General features: G+C 40.6%; 1 protein-coding gene across 1 annotated transcript in view; it reads left to right on the top strand.

Moving 5' to 3' along the window:
- ARHGEF40 (Rho guanine nucleotide exchange factor 40) overlaps window positions 1–19,708 on the top strand; it is a 159,606-nt gene that overhangs the window by 132,480 nt on the left and 7,418 nt on the right. Inside the window, exons 17-18 of the mRNA XM_082266862.1 lie at window positions 2,069–2,239; window positions 7,307–7,484. Of these exons, the coding sequence (XP_082122988.1) occupies window positions 2,069–2,239; window positions 7,307–7,484 (349 nt within the window). The remainder of the gene's footprint in view (window positions 1–2,068; window positions 2,240–7,306; window positions 7,485–19,708) is intronic.

Genomic DNA, 19,708 nt, shown 5'->3' with positions numbered 1-19,708 from the left:
TTGGACAACGACACGGCTGTGGCATGTATTAATCACCAAGGCGGCACCAGAAGTGCCCTAGCGGCAAAAGAAGTGGCCGGTATTCTACAATGAGGGGAACGTCATGTTTTGGCACTATCGGCAGTGCACATTCCAGGGGTGGAAAATTGGCAGGTGGACTACCTCAGTCGTCAGGCTCTGTGTCCGGGCGAATGGTCCCTTCACCTGTAAGTTTTCCATCAACTGTGTTGTCAGTGGGGGACACCAGATGTGGACCTGTTGGCTTCTTGTCTCAACCTGAAGGTTCCAAGATTCGTTGCGAGGTCTCGGGATCCTCTGGCGGATGCCGCAGATGCTCTGGTTGCACCTTTATGCATTTCCTCCAATACAACTTCTGCCTAGACTTCTGCGCAGAATCGAGGCAGAAGGGATTCCAGTGATTCTGGTGGAACCAGACTGGCCTTGTCAGTCCTGGTACGCGAGCCTGGTAAGGTTGGTAGCCTATGCCCCTTGGCGGCTTCCCCTCAGGGAAGATCTTCTGTCTCAAGGACTGATCTTCCATCCTGCTTTATGATTACTGGCTTAACGGCCTGGCTATTGAAAGCCAGGTAGTGAAGGAAAGGGATTTGTTGGAATCAGTGATTCCTACCCTGTTAAGAGCTAGAAAATCTACCTCTCGAAAAATTTAACATCGAGTTTGGAAAGCATATATTTCTTGCTGTGAGTCTTAGGGAATTTCCCCCCGCTCCTTTTCCGTATCACATCTTCTGGAGTTCTTACAAAAAGGTGTTAATCAACGTTTGGCTTTGGGCACCATTAAGGGTCAGATTTCGGCTTTGGCAGTTTGCTTCCAAAGACCTTTGGCAATGAATTCTTTGGGTCGCACATTCGTTCAGGGATTTCGTCATTTGGCTCCCCCGGTGTGGTTCCTAGTGCCTTTGTGGGACCTCAACCTAGTACAGTCAGTCCTCCAAAGGCCGCTATTTGAGAATATTCGTGAAATTCCTTTTCTTACCTTATCAAAGAAAGTGGCCTTCTTGGTGGCAATTACTTCTGTACGCAGGGTCTCGGAGTTGGCTGCATTATCCTGTCGGTCGCATTATCTGGTGGTTCATCGGGACAAAGTTGTGCTTCGCCCCTGTCAGTCGACACCTTCCATGTCAGGGTTTCGCTTGAATGAGGACATTGTGATGCCTTCGTTATGTCCTAAGCCTAAGCACCCCAAGGAGTATACTTCCTGGGACTGCCCCATGGGCGTAGTTAAAGCTCTGTTAACTTTGTTAACCCTTTTCTGCCTAGTGTCCTACTCCTAGGAAGCACAGCATAACCAATCCGACTAATGAAGATATGTCGCTGTGTCCGTTAATGAACATCAGAGAAAAGGATTTTACGGTAAGATAAAAATCCAGTTTTCCTTCACACCCAGAGTTCCAGCTGTCAGTCACGGCCATGTGTTTGCAAGGTACTTGAAACCATTGTGTCGCAGGAACTTAAGCCTTGTACACATGATAAGATTATCAGAGGAATGATCGCCCACTTTTTTTGCATGCTCGTCTCATATCGAAAATTAAGAAGTTACTAAAGTTACGAAAATTCTCGTACGACAGAACAAAAATTCAGAAGTGATGTAATGTACTGTATTGTATTTGTGTTGTATTTTTGGCAAAAACTGTACTGATTAAATGAAAATCGAATGATCTGGTATCGTACGAGAAAAATGTTTATGTTTGTCCCTTTGGATAATTTCCGACAAAAGCTTTGTTCTAACATTTAGATTTTCATACAATCCCTTCGAAAGCGGTATTTTTCATATGATTTTCTGACCATGTGTTATAGTAGGCTATAGACAAAAGTGATGCGCAACATAGAGAGAGCTCTTCTTTGCGTGGGGTCAACGTATTTGGCTGATGCTCAAATAATACATTTAAAAATATTTAACAAAATGGAAAGCTTTCCACTGGGTATTCAAAGGGTAAAATGGTGTACAAACAAGCATACACTTCCATTTTTCTTGTATGTCTGACTATTTTGTTGTTTCATGGATTTTTTTTTTTGGTGATTAAGCTTTTCTTAACATCTTGTTATTTAGGTTGATGAGAAGGAACATGGCCGCCTTTTGCTGAAGGATGTGTTCACAGTATTATCTGGGAGAAAGAAATCTTTTCGCCATGTATTTCTGTTCCAAAAACTGCTTCTGCTAAGCAAACTAAAGACAGCAGAGGGAGGTCTGGAGACGTATGGCTTTAAACAGGCTTTCAAAGTAAGAAACAAGCTATAACACAGAAGCTTATGTACAGTATGAAACAATTAGATAACTTTACATGACCACATTTTAACACCTTACTGCCCCTCGCCAATGTAAATAAATATGTTTACAGGCAAATCCCTATGTCAGGAGGACGTTAATTAAAGTCCTGTCCTTTCTAGGGTTCTACGCTCTGGAAATCACTCTGATCTCCAGGGATGAGCTGCACAGTGGTGTTGGGAGACCTAGACAGTTGATCAGTAATCTCTTAGTAGTTAGAGATCAAGTTTTCTGCTGAATTTAATCCTTCACTGCCACCACTGTAATTCTGTTATGGCAGAACATTGAACAAACATTTTAGGCCTATTTATACATTTTTTTCACCCAAGATTCCTACAACTTTTACTTAGAATTCACACATTTTTTTCCAACTGATTTCAATTAGAAAAATGTTTTGTATTAATCTGGCTGGTTTTGAGATCCATGCTGTAAAGCAACCCAATCACTTCTACATTCCAGATGCAAAGTATGCCACCCTCTCTGCGCTCCCCTCGCTCATTCATGAGCCTGGGACCTTTGGAGAATACACTATTCAGAGCTGTCAAAATCCCAGCCATGGGGGCTTGGTAAGCTTCTGTTCCGAAACTGCATAATAGACCATAAAGAGTACCTGTCACCACTATCTCATAGGTGGTTTATCAGCCCCCTTGCCATACTAGCAAAGTAAAAATCTTTGAAACTCCTCAACACACACACATATAGTACATGCATAAACAATTAGGATGCACAGACACACATAAATACCTATTATGTACTAAATATAGAATTTTGAGTATTTCAGTTTTTTGGCTTAAAAACACAGTTTTGAGCTAATAAATATTTGTTATTTAGAAAGTTTGCAGTCTTTTGTTTTAACCTTCCCAGGTGTCAGTGAATTACCATTGTACTAGAAAATGCCTAATATTTAGAAATCTAAAATATACTGGTTTGTTTAAAACCTACACATATTTGGAGTCCCTGTACAAAATCAAAATTTTTTAACATTTTTCGGCCAATTTGTTTTATGCTACCTATGTTTGGTAAAAAAAATCGCAAAAAGCGTATTTTGATTGGTTTGCGCAAAAGTTATCGCGTTTACTAACAAAGAGAAAGATTTTTGTCATTTTTGGTGTTTTTTTTTTTAACGCGTAATGGCGGCGATCTGCAATTTTTTTTTCGGTACTGCGACATTGCGGCGGACAGATCGGACCCTTGACTGACATTTTTGACACTTTTGGGGTTACCAGTGACATTACTGCAGTAATCAGTGCTATACATATGCACTGTTACTGCAAAAATGACACTGGCAGGGAAGGGGTTAACTTTATTGGACAGGGAGGGGTTAAGTGTGTCCTAGGGGCGTGCTTTCTACTGTGTAGGGACATTGCTATTGGTGTAAAAGCAAAGATCAACCGTTCTACATAGTAGAACGGTCAGATCTTTACTTTTACACAGGGAGAACTGACAGGCAGCTTGTTTACACAAGCTGCTCTGTCTTTCTCCCTTCACAGGAGCGATCGCAGTGTGACTGGCGGACATCGAGTCCGCCGGTCACACGCACTGACTTGCCTGTGAACGAGCCGCGGCGGGCGCGCGCCTGCGATAGGCTCGCAAGTCAGTGACAGGCGAGTGACGTACCGATACGTCACTCTGCCTGGCCGGGGCTGACCGCCGCAGTATATAGTCGTGCGGCGGTCGGCAACCGGTTAATGACAGGCTTTTTTGTGCGATTCGGCACTGCGTTACTTTAACTGACAATTGCATGGTCGTGCACCGCTGTACACAAATAAAATTGATGCCTTTTTTCCCAGAAATAGAGCTTTCTTTTTTTTTTTTTTTTTTTTTTTTTGTAATTTCTTTAAATAGAGCTTTCTTTTGATGGTATTTGATCATCTCTGCGATTTTTATTTTTTGCACTATAGTAAACCTTCCTCCATCATGGGGGTTACGTTCCAGACCCACCCGCAATAAGTGAAAATCCGCGAAATAGAAATACCTTATTTAAATACACCCTAGGCATGTTATTATAACTTTCACAGTACTTTTAAAAGCATTTTAAGTTCTTTAAACACACTATATATATATATATATATATATATATATATATATATATATATATATATATATATATTTATTTATTTATTCTTTCTTTCAACCACTTGCCGACCACACAGATAAAGTGCAGCAAGGTGGCTCAGCTGCATGAATCGATGTACCCAAACGTCGCACCTCGCAGCGATTCATAAGAGGGGAAGCGATTGCTCCCCGGAAAGACAGAACAGTGGTCTGTCTTTATAAACACGGCAAACCGTTGTTCTGTCAGCAATCATCACAGGGCTCCTGTGTTCCTCCTATTTAAGAACATAGGTCCCTGTGTTGATTCCATAAGTCTATCCCGCCACAGTTAGAAAACACCCCCTAGGCATACATTTAACCCTTTGATCGTACCTGGTGTTAACCCCTTCCCTGCCAGTGTCATTACTACAGTAACAGTGCATATTTTTAGCACTAATTAACGTAGTAATGTCACTGGTCCCCTCAAAAGTGTCAAAAATGCCAGTTAGGTGTCCGATCTGTGCGCTGCAATGTCGCAGTCCCGCTAAAAATCGCTGATCGCTGCCATTACTAGACTAAAAAAAATAAATAAATAAAAATGACATAAATCTTTCCCCTAGTTTGTAGACGCAATAACTTTTGCGAAAACCAATCAATATACACTTATTGGGATTTTTTTTACCAAAAGTATGTCGCAGAATACAAATTGCCCTAAAATTAGGAAAAAATCTGATTTTCTATTTTTTTTTTATTGGGAATGTTCTATAGCAGAAAGTAAATAATATTGTTTTCTTTTAATAATTGCTGCTCTTTTTTTGGTTATACAGCAAACCCCCTTTATATGGCGGTATTTTTTTTTTTTTCTGTAAGACCTATTAATATTATTTTACTAATTAAATATTTTTGTGTTTTCCATAGCTCTTGCTCTGTCTCTCAGTATCTTTTATGTGTTTAAATGTGTTTCTATTGTTTAAAAAAAAAAAAAAATATATATATATGTGTGTGTGTGTGTGTGTGTGTGTGTGTGTGTGTGTGTGTAGATAGATAGATCGTACTGTGCAAAAGTTTAGGCAGGTGTGAAGTGTGTAGGAGGCTTAAAACTGGGTGAGGAACAGTCAAACTCTGCTAATAAGGTGAGGTTGTGGAAGACAGTTTCATGTCACAGGTCATACACCATGGCAAGACTGAGCACAGCAACCAGACACAAGGTAGTTATACTGAATCAGCAAAGTCTCTCCCAGGCAAAGATTTCAAAGCAGACTGGGGTTTCAAGATGTGCAAGCTCTTCTGAAGAAGCACAAAAACGGGCAACGTTGAGGACCGTAGACGCAGTGGTTTACCAAGGAAACTTAATGCAACAGATGAAAGACACATTATGCTTACTTCCCTTTGAGATCAGAAGATGTCCAGAAGTGCAGTGTGCACCCATCTTCTGTCCGGAGAAGTCTGGCCAGAAGTGGTCTTCATGAAAGAATTGCAGCCAAAAAGCCATACCTCCATTGTGGAAACAAGGCTAAGCGATTTAACTACGCACAAAAACATAGGAACTGGGGTGCAGAAAAATGTCAGCAGGTGCTCTGGACTGAAGAGTCACAATCTGAATATTTGGCAGTAGCAGGAGGCAGTTTGTTTTTAAAGGGCTGGAGAACTGTACTGTACAATGAGGGTCTGCAGGCAACAGTGAAGCATGGTGAAGGTTCCTTGCAAGTTTGGGGCTACATATCTGCAAATGGAGTTGGAGATTTGGTCAGGGATTTGTGAGGGCTGTGGGGGGGAGGTGATCATCAGCCCATGTATCACAGACCATGCATGACTTTATAAAGTGAATGCGCTTGAAACGCGTCATCACGGCAACCCTCACGCTTGCGCTCCATGCTGGTTCCTCTAGCTCCTTCCTGCTTCCACCCAGCGGCTGGTTGTGAGGTCATCCGCGGTTCGCCATGCCTGGTCAACCGCACGGCCTGTGATACATGGGCTGTTGCTCACCACCTCCCTACAGCCCTCACATTTGAACTTGGAAGTGATGTCCCATCATAGCTCGGTACTCTCTACATTGGTATGGTTTGCTTTTAAAAACAATTTAAATCATGTGTTTGTACTTTTGCATTTACTGGCCAGTCTATTGTTGCCAGCACCACATCCATTTAATCTTGTGAGGATCTCATTAATTAATTTAAAAATTTCACCTAGGGCCTTTCCCTGTTTGTTTGAAGGCAAACAGTGGTCACACCGAATGTTGATTTGATTTTTTGATTTTTATTTCTCTTCTGGTCCTTTACTTTTTCATTTTGTTAATTGATCAAAATAAACTATTAAGTGCCGGTCCACACTAGCACGACTTGTCAGGCGACTTGTCAGCCTGACAAGTCGCGCTCCCTCGCGGTCCATTGACCGCTACAGGACCCGTTCTAATAGGAGCGACACCAGTCGCTCCGACTTAGAAAAAGGGTCCTGTACTACTTCGGGACGACCTCGGAGCGACATGCATAGACTTCCATTATGTGAAGTCCCTGCAAGTCGCTCCGAAGTCGTGGTGCATGGTAATGTACAAGTCGCCCCCGAAGTAGTAAGGAGTCGTGTCGCCTTAGTGTGAACCGACTCTTACACTTCTATTTCTGGAAACATTGTTAATTTACAGCATTTTTCACACCTGAAACTTTTTCACAGTACTGCATTTATTAAGGGTTTTTTTTTAAAAAAATACTAAATGAAAGCTTCCAATGTGCCAGGGTGTAAAAATCACTTTGGTATGCCTATCTTGTAAAAAGTTATTATTGAGTAAACCAGAGCTTACAAAAACTCCAAAATGTAGTCTGGTTTTGATTACCTCTAGATTTAAAAGGTTTTGAGGTTTTGGTTATTAAATAAACTGGTTTGCATTGTGATCCAACAACGATTAACATAACACAGGTTTTAAATTATGGTTGGTAGACCAGTTTTGTTCACACAAAAAAAAAAATCTAATATTTGTATATTGTTCTGATTTAGACAGCTGACATGGGCATCACAGAGAATGCTACAGAGGGAGATACACGGATTGAACTTTGGTTCCGCCGCCAGAAATCAAGGGAAACATTACTGCTGCAAGCTGAAACCACTAGTGTGAAGGAAGCGTGGACCAATGAGATCACAAAACTTTTGTGGGATCAAGGAGGGTTAAGCAAAGGTGAGTTATACATTCCCTGTTACTTATGTGAGAGAGGTACCAAGTAGGCAGTATTGGGTATTACCCAGTCTGTAAAGTTCTTGCATTTATTGAAGGTGGCGGTCTTAAGATTGCACTTTGTAGGAGGCTGCCTTTGAAAAGTAAGAGGGCCCAGGTGGCTTTGGCCATGACAGCAAGCTGCAACTTCAGGTTATATTAAGCCTTATTTCAATACAGTTTTTGGATATAATACTCAATGTCAGAATGTACAGTGTGTTGCACTATTGGCAGCATAGCTACAAACAGCTATGGCGGGGTGCCTTTCCTATCCATAATAAACCACTGAGAGCGATTGGTTAGGAGGTGTCCGAGATGGGTTGTCTATGACTAGCATATTATCCATCCAGTGACTGCTAGTTCCAAATGCTCACCTACTCTGAGGCTTAAATCTAAACTCCAAGCCGATATAAAAGAGAAATAAATGAGACTTTGTAATCATAATACACCATTAAATATATATTTAAAAAATGTAAGCAGTGTAAGTACCTGAATTTGCTCCTTTCTGCAAAAGCTAATTGTAGGTTGGGGCGGTTGCTATTTGTTTGTACTGTCAGCCTCTTGCAAACCCTGTACAGCAGGCCTGGAGTGTGAAAAGAAGTAGCAGTGTAGGGAGCCAATCAGTTTATGTGCTTTTGGGAAGCATGCTGATAGGGGCAGAAAGAAGAGTGACACAAATTTGAGCACATCACTGTGCTGCTTCAGCTTTCACAGTTCAGTCACAAACTGGGGCAGGCTGACCTGGGCTCGTGCGAATGGGGCATAATGGTGTTGGCCATCGGGCTGAGGACATCTAGTGGAATAAAAAAAGTACTGTGGGGGGAATCTCTGGATTAAAGGTGAATTTTGCAGCAATAGCTGGTTTTTTTGTTTTATCTTCTGGGCTTTTCATTTTTATATTATCTATCTATTTTATCTTTTTTATCCTATTATTTTTCTTGAGTTCTACCTTAAGGTATGACATTATTACCTACCTTTTTTATCCTATTATTTTTCTTGAGTTCTACCTTAAGGTATGACATTATTACCTACCTTTTTTATCCTATTATTTTTCTTGAGTTCTACCTTAAGGTATGACATTATTACCTACCTTTTTTATCCTATTATTTTTCTTGAGTTCTACCTTAAGGTATGACGTTATTACCTCATCATCCACTGGTGAATCTTAGCTTGTTGTACAATGCACTGATGTTTGCGCAGTGCAAGTCAGGGGTAAATGCCAGGCACATTATCATGCTAACTGGGGTACACAACTAGATATAAAATGCACATTATCTGTCACTGTAAAATAAATATATGTGAATTTAGGGCTATCATGAGTAAGGAAAGCATGTTTACAGTGTGTATGTTTGATATGTACTTGGTTTGCAAAACCGTTGCTGTAATGAGATTCTTCCACCAACCTTTCTAAAGCTGCATTCAAACCTCGTAGCGGTAACTCGTGTTCCTGTTCGCGTTTCTCACGCGTTCACCTGCATCATACCTAGGGCAGCCCATTCACTTGAATAGGCTGCCCTACATGTGACAAACACCCCATAGTAGCTCCAGAACATTTTTTTGGTTGGTTTCATTGGTTCATGTTTACTTAGGGTGCCATAAACAATCATTGGCAGTGCAAGCACGACCTGCACATTTTTGTGGGTTTTGCCACACATTTAGGAAACACACAGGTGTGAATGCAGCTTTTTTAGGTAGGAGATATTAAAAATGTTTTAAAAGTTAATGTACTGTAAAAATAAGGCCCCTTTCACACTTGCAGACCGTTCAGATAGGCCTGTCAGTTTTTTAGGCGGATCTGAACGGATGCCCCATGCATCTCTATGGGGCATCGGATGTCAGCGGAGACATGTCTGCTGACATCCGATCCGATCCTGTCTGTCAAATCCGGACAGATGGAAACCCTATTTTCCATCCGTCTGGCGGATCAGATCGGATGGGATCACATGAGAACGGACAGGCGGTCCGTTCTCATCCAATTCCCCCATAGAGAAGAGCAGGGACCTGACAGCATTGTCTCCGCACACAGCGTGGAGACAGAGCTGCCATCCGCCTGCTCAGCGGGGGATCGGCGGATCGATCCCCCGCTGAGAAAAACGGAGTCTGACGATGGAGCGGCAAGTGTGAAAGGGACCTAAAACAGAACTGACCAAAACATAGATGTTGATATCTGATTTCAAATTTGTATTAGGGTTATTATAAATAAAGTTGTGTGTTTATAGAAACAATGGATGTCTGGACGGCCGCTCTCCAATGCAATTCACATTTATTGAAGTGGATAAGATTAATACAGCATGCAGAGGTACAGGAACAAAAAACAGCTGACGCGTTTCACACTTGTCAGTGCTTAGTAGCTATGACTAGGCACTGACACCAGTGCAAAACGCGTCAGATTTTTGTTCCTGTACCTCTGCATGCTGTATAAATTTTATCCACTTCAATAAACGTAAATTGCATTGGAGTGCAGCTGTCCAGACATCCTTTGTTTCTACATTGTTTGCATATAGAGCCAGCACCCGTGCTTAGACAAAAGCTAATTGGAGGAACTCTTACCTTGAGTGGTATTTTTTTCATTTTATGTGTGTTTATAGTGTACCTATTATTAATAAATAAATCAGACCACATACCAAGTAATGCTTGCCGAGGCAAAGATGACAAGGTCTCTGACTACCAGGTGTATTATGGGCAGAGAATCTCATGTTTTTACCCCATCACACCTTATTAATGATTAAAAAGTAGGTCAGCTGGAAGCAAATCTTGCATAAATGATAAGCAAATATAACTGACTCCATGTACATATGTGCTTATACATTAAAACATTTTCAAAACATCAACACGCTTTGATTATTTACATTTTTATGGTCTTTTTTTGAATGTACAGACAACAAAAAGAAATCCAAAGCTTTTATGTTCTCTTTAAATGTTTAAAATTATGTGTGACTTATTGGTAATTTGATGAGTTTCCAGCAGGTGGCAGAAGTCTAGGTATTTCTTCAAATCCTTTGTACATATCATGCTGTTTTTTTGGGTGATAAATGTTCCTGTGCATTCTTGCTGACCAAGCAGATGCTTTACAACAGTCAACAGAATTATTTATTACATTTGATCCTTCATGAAACAGCAGCTCCTATGAAATATATTAATGGTTGTATTCTATAATACATAAAGTCCAAGTTGCAGTTTTTACTTCCAGACAGCAATAGAGGTGGTTAATAGATTAAGGGCTCCTTCATACCTCAGCACTTGCTTCAACACATCGTTAATTGCGCTCTACATGCATGCAATGTTCTGCACAATTCTTTTCAATGGCAAAATTCTCACCTATTTAAGAGCTTGTGTACACAGGAGTTGCTGTCAAAATGCTGACTTTTGTATTTGAATGCATCTCTGCTCAAATTGACCTAGTCCAGGGGTCTTCAAACTATGGCCCTCCAGTTGTTCAGGAACTACAATTCCCATCATGCCTGTGAATGTTAGAGTGTTACAATGCCTCATGGGATGTGTAGTTCTGCAACAACTGGAGGGCTGTAGTTTGGGGATCCCTGACCTAGTCCGTTTACCCTTCTTTGCCTGCAATGCAAACGCATCTCCAATTGGACATGCTGCATTCAGTGAAAAGAAATTCAAAGCCGGTCACAGTCTCAGAACTGTCATCAACACCGTACCATTTAGATAAATTGTAATGTGTATTGTGGTAAACAGCACCCATGTACACAAGCCCTATGAGGGGCATGTTTAAAAAATCCTGTATTTGTGGGCACTTTCCAGTTGGGATGTTGTGGTATTGCTCGTAAAATACCAGTAAAATGCTGTACATTCATTGTAATGCATGGGGCTGTACACAAAATCCTACGATCCCCCCCAATCACAATACAAAATGCATACAGAATATGAATGTGGCGCACAAAGCACAACTTTAAAAAGAGATTCAGAAATGCAGATTCTATTATTATAGCCTGTGTGTAATTATAGAAAAGGAAATTAGCTCTCAGTGGATGTTAGTGAAGGTAACCTGGACACAGAGAATTTAGTGGTTGCCTGTCATGATGATCAAATAGCTGCAAGCCAGGGAACATCAGTGCTCTAGTGTTCTTAGAGTAGGTCTACAATGGCAGTCCCATATTTCTCCCGGTATAGCAAAGTCAAATAAAATAGTGGCCAAATGCAATGCAATAATTTGTCATGGGATCATATAATACTGCAGGGGGCCACAGTAGAAAAAACTGGAGCATTTTAAAATGAGGCATAGTCTACCTTTGGGAACATGTTTCATACCCATATTTAGGGGGTATCATGAAACATGGTCATATTTCACAGCCTCTACCCTCAAACTGCCCCTCGCCTTCCTAAATTATGGGGTTCTTTCCCCGGAGCTTCCTATTTTCATTTTTATTTTAGCACAGCTGTGCAAGGCTCCATCTGTACATCTATTCACAGGATCTGTGAGGAAAGAGATTAGTGATCGACCGATATTGTTTTTTTATCGCATATCATCGCATATCAGTATCGGCCGATATCTGTCAATATTTTTGGACATTTAAAAACATTTTTTTTTTACAGGTACTCTTGTGGAGGGATCTGGGGGTCTAAAAGACCCAAAATCCCTCCTCTGCACTTAAAAGCATTCAAAACGCCAAGTTTGGCTGTTTTGAATGCTGTCATTTTTTTTAATCTGGCGCTGAGTACCTGGAAGTGATGTCATGACACTTCCGGGTTTTTGCATGGAGACCCGATCAGAGCCGAATGCAGCTTTGATCCGGTCTTTGGCGGCCGTGCAGGTAGGATGCCCGGGTCTCCCAGTGGGACGGGAGACCCGGGCGAGCCACGGAAGGCGGCGGGAGGGGGGGGACGTCCCCTCCCGCTCCTTGTAATGACAGCCGAGCAGCTTCTCAGCCGCATCGGTTGTCATTACAAGACAGCCGACTGTCGGCTATGGACGCCGGTACCAGGGTGATGCATCTAGCTGCAGGCATCACTCCGGTACAGCACTTTCCGGGAATATCGGCAATATCGGTAACCTCAGGGGACGATTCCGATATATCGGGGAAAGTGCAGATCGGCCCTCAATATATCGGCTTTGCCGATAATCGGTCGATCCCTAAAACAGATTATAAGTCCCAACTGCTACCACTGTGGGACTTGAAAGAGAAGTATGGGAATACTTTTTTTTAAATTATACTTACCTAGGTGGATGCAGCATTGGTCCGGGAACTGAGCGATCAAACACCGCCGATCACTCGGTTCTGACAGCTCCATAAGCAGAGAGCTGGTGACTGTCAGTGGGTTGTGGGAGTACTCCCCACTAAGCTATTGTATTCTGATAGTGGGCAGACTTATATCTCTTTTCCCTGATGAACTGTTCAAATTTTGATCCATGCATAGCAGGCTTTACAGATCACATCAGCTCCAGTGCGTTGACATCACTGCACCTGTAGGTTATTGTTTACTTCCTCCAGCATCATAACCAAAGGTTTATACTTCATTCAGACCTGGGGCTGGCGGAAGAGTCTACAGGAGCCTGAGTGATACACTGATTACAGTTGTAATGTTTTGCATGTGATGAATGCACATTTTTTCTTTCATTACTATTTATTATTATTATTATTATTTATTTATTTCCAAAAGTTTTACTATGCCTTTAAAGTAACAATTGCAACTTGCAGCATTTTATCCCAAAGAAAGAAGTCATAAAATATAAATACATACATACATAAATAAATAAAAACATAAAATAGATCGTATACGCTTATTGTATCTATGAGAGTTGTACTTGTTAATTGCTAGTATAAGCATATGCACTCCCATGAAGCTGGTATATTTATTGTGGTATTTTTTTCATTTATATTACCTTTCTGGGTATTTCTAGCTCTTTTTTCTAGGAACAACAGTCTTTGCATTCTCCTCCATCTGTAGTTATAAAACCCCCTTATACATCCTTTATATCCTTGTTACTCTTTAATAAGTGAAGCTCGCCAGTGTTGTCCACCGCTAACATGCATAGGACTGCTGCCTTCACATATGTGAAACCCCCTTAAAATAAATGGAAGAAATAAAGATTTCCAGCTTAACTTTAGACAGCAAAAAAATAAATAAATAAAAACAATTGATTTGCATATATGAAAGCCTTTACATGCAAACAAATGTGTATATTTGTCCAGCAAATACTTCGACCCAGATCACCCTTCTAGGAATAACAGCCAGGTCGTTAACCTTCACTGCATCAGCAGCCCAGCTTGAACAAATACACATTCAGTGCCTGTTGACTGAACAATGGAGGAACAGCAGCACACGGATCCCTTTCCTCACTCTGCACTCTCCTAATGTCAGCATGCCAACTGTAATCACATGTGCATGCAGCAAAGCCTGATTGGACCCTAGTGCCTGCCTTCTCTCTCCCAGACTGAGTTCTGCTTTACTATTAATAATATTCTGATTATTGGAGACTGATATCAAGAACAGATTCAGGTATTAACTCTTGGCATTTAAAAGGTAATTCATGATTTTTAAATAGAAACGTAACTGCAGTTCTTGGTGTTCTTTTCATTATTTGCCTGAAGTTCAGATTTCCAGGTTTCACTCTTTGACTGTATACTAGGGATGTAACGATATTGACGATATCGCGATATCGTATCGTCGTGGTCGTCTAGATATATCGTCGTGGTCGTCTAGATATATCGTCGTGGTTGGGTTACAATATTAAAAGGACAGGTGTCCGTCAAAACGCAAGAGGAATAAACACAGTCCCACGGAAGAAATCATTGTTAACTACATAGACCAGAGTTTAAGGATTTTTTTTTACTGTTTTTTTTTTTTTTTTTTTTTTTTCTTGCAATGTAAATATTTTGATCTTTCTGATGAAAAACGTGAACTAAGCTAAATGATAGGTCAGTGTTTTTTTTTAAAGGCTTTTTGACTGACTATTTTATTTAAGTTTAAACCTGACTTAACTTGATCTTTGCTTGCACTTAAAGGGAATTGCCTATTGTTTGTTTACAATTGTTCTAGCTGCTTCTTAACTTGAACATTGCACAGAAGAATCAGTTATGCAACCAAATATTACTATACAGAATATTGATGTTCCTGACTACAACTTGCACTTTAAAAGCACTATGTGATCAGTGTTTTATGTTGTCATGGATCCATAAATACAACAATAAATTGCCTGTTGACTGGCAAAAGCAGAATAAATGTCGGTATTTTTTCGCTATTATCATCACAAACACTATCATGAGCTATTTAACATCACCGTGAGCTTTTCCACAATATCGCAATAAATATCGTACCGTGAGGTCAATATCGAAATTGTATCGTACCGTGAGATTTTGATATCGTTACATCCCTACTGTATACCCTGTTTTTTCATTACCTGTGTCATCACTATTCTCCTAAACCTACTTAAAGAATATGTACAGGGTTGTCTCAAGGTGGCGCAATACCATTTCTTGTGATGCCAGAAAATTAGCTGAAACCCAGTTTCCAATATTCATTAAAAATTGATTCTTTGAGGAAATTTAGCATTTATTTTACACCCTCTTTCTGCAAACTGTATGCCAAAAACTTAAATTGGTTCTAAAGGCAGAAGGTTTTTTTTATCTTACTACATTCTATGCATTAAGATAAAAAAAACTTCTGTGTGCAGCAGCCACACTAATACTTACCTGAGCCCCATCTAGATCCAGCGATGTTGCACGAGAGACTCCGCTGTCCGGGACTCCCCTCCTTATTCATGAGACACAGCAGCGGGCGCCATTGGGTCCTGCTGCTATCAATCAAAGTCAGTGAGCCAATGAGGAGAGAGAGTGGATGGGGACAAGCCGTGGCTCAGTGTCTGAATGGACACAAGAACAGCGGCTCGGCTCAGGTGCCCCCATAGAAAACTGCTTGCTGTGGGGGCACTCGGCAGAAGGAAGGGGCCAGGAGCGTAGGTGAGGGACCTGTGAAGAGGAGGATCTGGGCCACTCTGTGCAAAACCAACTGCACAGAGCAGGTAAGTATAACATGTTTGTCATTTTTAAATATCATTTTAAGTACATGAAAATTGATTAAAATATAATTTATGATTTGAAAAAAATAACAAATATCAAGATGTCTATAATTCCAAAAGTATCTTTTTTAAAAATAGATGTTATGGACTTTGAAAAAATATTCTTATACACTTGTGGAACTTGAAGAGGCACATTGGAAAAGGGATTTGCTAAAGGAGTTGAAATTCTTTACACAATAAATTGTGTGAATTTACACGTCAATTACTCAATTCTTTGAAAAGCATGATTACTTTTTTTAATCTACACATAAATGGATAATTGAAGTTAATTTTTACACATTCTGAACTCCTTTGGCACATCAGCTGAAGAGTCTACACGTCAGTCCTAGAACCAAGGAGGCCCAGCTATATCTAAAAATGTCATTATACAACTGGTGCACATCATTTGGCTTCTGTGTCCATATTTTGCATTCAGTTGGCGGACAAGCAGGAGATCGCATTATCCCAGTTAGGTGCTCTGGAGTGGAATAAGTCAAACGAATGCACACATCTTATTTTGTTCACTGATGTTTACTAGAAATAGAACAAAGTTTCTTTTACATCAGCTAATTTTGTATTGGCTTTTCTGTACACCGGGCTTAGATCTTTATTGCCCTGCAAGTGCCCTGTAAGTGACGTACACAAGTTTGCATTTGGTTTATCACTTATCCTGCTTCTCAGCAAGTCACAGCTAGTAGGTCTAGCCCCTTCTTTTGGCTGGCTGTAAACTATGTTGAGACTGCCCTCTGCTGGTGAATTTGAGAAGAGTTCTCTGTTCACATACTGTAAGATCCAGTCTCCCTAGTTTGAGGAGCTGATGATCAATAACAAACCCCCCTTTTAATCAGCGTATCGTGTAGTTGCTGTTCAAAGTAATTGTGCATGTGTAGCAATCCAATTTCCAGAACTTTTGAGTTTTTACGTTTCTAAAAAATCCTTGAGGAGCCATGTAGACCAAGGGGTGATACATTTTAAGACAAGAATCAAAGTGGTCTCCAGAGTAACATCAGAAATAATATCGCTTTTCTTGTGCACTATGAAAAAATAAAATATACACTTAAAGTGTCATATTTTGTTTAGTGTGGGCAAGGGGGACTGATTTCCAAACCCAGGAAAATGGCCTAAAGTGGAAGAAAATCTAACTATTCTTAAAAACATTCCCTCCACCTACCCATCCTGCCTAACCTGTATAAAAAAAAGATCGGTGTACATTCCTATTTTTAATCTTCTCCGATCCAGTGATTTTGAAGCTCCGACACTGGGAGCCGTGCCAGCATCCATAGGCTTCCATAGCTCAGCCGTTTTTGGTGCTCCCTCCTCTCCCCTGCAACAATTGCTCACTGATACAGGGAGCCGGCACTGCAGAATCATGTGACTGGACTGGAGCGGATTTAAAATAGAGACTTAGGCTTTTCTTCCACTTGAAACATCTGCGCCCACAATGTGCAGCCATGCGTCGCTGTCTACTTCAGGGTTTAGGGCACAAGCATGCGCACCGCCCCCCCCCCCCTTCCCACACATGCTGTGATTGTATACCACGGGGGGTCTGTCAGCAGGTACTGGCAAATGATTCATGGCTGGGACCTGCGGATTGGCTTGTACAATCGCAGCCCACAGCCCTGTACAGGGCTCTGTACAGAAGGAAAGCAGAGGTAAGAAACAAAAAGACATTTAGTAAAAATCAGCACACATTTCACATAGTTAGGCACATATTAAACCCCCTGATCACCCTGGATGTTAACCCCTTTCCAGCCGGTGTCAGTAGTACAGTGATAGTGTATATTATTAGCACTGATCACAGTATTAGTGTCACTGGTGATGTCAGTGGCAGTTAGCCAGTCCCCCCCCCCCCCGAGTCAGTTAGTGTCAGATTGTCAGCTGCACTATCCCAGTCCCATTATAAGTCGCTGATCACCACCATTGCTTGTATAAATATTCCATTATATAAATCATATATAAATCTAAAACTTTCATGTAAACCAATCAATATACACTTATTGGGATTTTTGTTTTTAGAGACATGTAGCAGAATACATTTTGGGTGAAATTTATAAAGAGAATACATTTTTTAATTGGATATGTTTTATAGCAGAAAGTAAATATGTTTTATAGCTGAAAGTAAAAATGTTTTTTTTTTTTTTCAAAATTTTTATTTATATCGAAAAAATCCCAGTGGTGATCAAATACCACCAAAAGAAAGCTCTATTTGTGTGAAAAAAATTATATTAGTTTTGTTTGGGTACAGCTTTGTATATTCGCGCAATTACCAGTTAAAGTAGCGCAGTGTTAAATAGGAACAAAATGGCCTGCTCAATGAAGGGGGGCAACATTTTCTGAAGTTACATAGTTAGTCAGGTTGAAAAAAGACACAAGTCCATCTGGCTCAACCAATAAATAACAAAAAACAGTAAAGAAAACCCAACCATATAATCCCATATACACAATCCTATACCCGCAGTTGATCCAGAGGAAGGCAAAAAAAACCCCAGCAAAGCATGATCCAAATTCCTTCCTGATCCCCCAAGAGGCAATCAGATATTCCCTTGATCAACTTTACCTATAAATATTAGTACCCAGTTATATTATGTACACCCAGAAAATAATCCAGGCTTTTTTTTTAAAGCAATCTAGTGAGCTGGCCAGAACCACCTCTGGAGGGAGTCTATTCCACATTTTCACAGCTCTTACGGTGAAGAAACCTTTCTGTATTTGGAGACTAAATCTGTTTTCCTCTAGACGTAAAGAGTGCCCCCTTGTCCTATGTGTTGACCTTAAAGTGAATAACTCAACACCAACTTCCCTATATGGACCCCTTACAGTGGTGATCGAAAGTTTGGGCACCCCTGGTAAAAATTTGTATTAATGTGCATAAAGAAGCCAACGAAAGATGGAAACATCTCCAAAAGGCATCAAATTACAGATTAGACATTCTTATATAATGTCAACAAAAGTTAGATTTTATTTCTATCATTGACACTTTCAAAATTACAGAAAACAAAAAAAATGGCGTCTGCAAAAGTTTGGGCACCCTGCAGAATTTATAGCATGCACTGCCCCCTTTGCAAGGCTGAGACCTGCCAGTGTCATGGATTGTTCTCAATCATCGTCTGGGAAGACCAGGTGATGTCAATCTCAAAGGTTTTAAATGCCCAGACTCATCTGACCTTGCCCCAACAATCAGCACCATGGGATCTTCTAAGCAGTTGTCTAGGAAACTGAAAATAGTTGACGCTCACAAAGCTGGAGAAGGCTATAAGAAGATAGCAAAGCGTTTTCAGATGTCAATATCCTCTGTTCGGAATGTAATTAAGAAATGGCAGTCATCAGGAACAGTGGAAGTTAAAGCAAGATCTGGAAGACCAAGAAAAATATCAGACAGAACAGCTCGCAGGATTGTGAGAAAAACAATTCAAAACCCACGTTTGACTGCACGATTCTTCTAGAAAGATCTGGCAGAGTTGTGGTACACTATTCCACTATAAAGAGATACTTGTACAAATATGGTCTTCATGGAAGAGTCATCAGAAGAAAACCTCTTCTACGTCCTCACCACAAAAATCAGCGTTTGAACTTTGCAAATGAACATATAGACAAGCCTGATGCATTTTGGAAACAAGTTCTGTGGACCGATGAGGTTAAAATTGAACTTTTTGGCTGGAATGAGCAAAGGTACGTTTGGAGAAGAAGGGGCACAGAATTTAATGAAAAGAACGTCTGTCCAACTGTTAAGCATGGAGCATGGGAGTGCATCAATCATGCTTTGGGGTTGTATTGCAGCCAGTGGCACAGGGAACATCTCACAAATAGAAGGAAAAATGGATTCAATAAAATTTCAGCAAATTTTGGATGGTAACTTGATGCCATCTGTGAAAAAGCTGAAGTTAAAGAGAGGATGGCTTCTACAAATGGATAATGATCCTAAACACACCTCAAAATCCACAGGGAATTACATCAAGAGGCGTAAACTGAAGGTTTTGCCATGGCCTTCACAATCTCCTGACCTCAACATAATTGAAAATCTATGGATAGACCTTAAAAGAGCAGTGCGTGACAGACAGCCCAGAAATCTCAAAGAACTGGAAGACTTTTGTAAGGAAGAATGGGCAAAGATACCTAGAACAAGAATTGTAGAACAAGACTCTTGGCTGGCTACAAAAAGCATTTTCAA

This window comes from Pelophylax lessonae (genome assembly GCF_965119305.1).
Source record: "Pelophylax lessonae genome assembly, chromosome: 1".
NCBI classification, from domain to species: domain Eukaryota; kingdom Metazoa; phylum Chordata; class Amphibia; order Anura; family Ranidae; genus Pelophylax; species Pelophylax lessonae.
The sequence above is the reverse complement of the archived record's forward strand: the minus strand, read 5'-3'. Positions and strand labels throughout refer to the sequence as shown.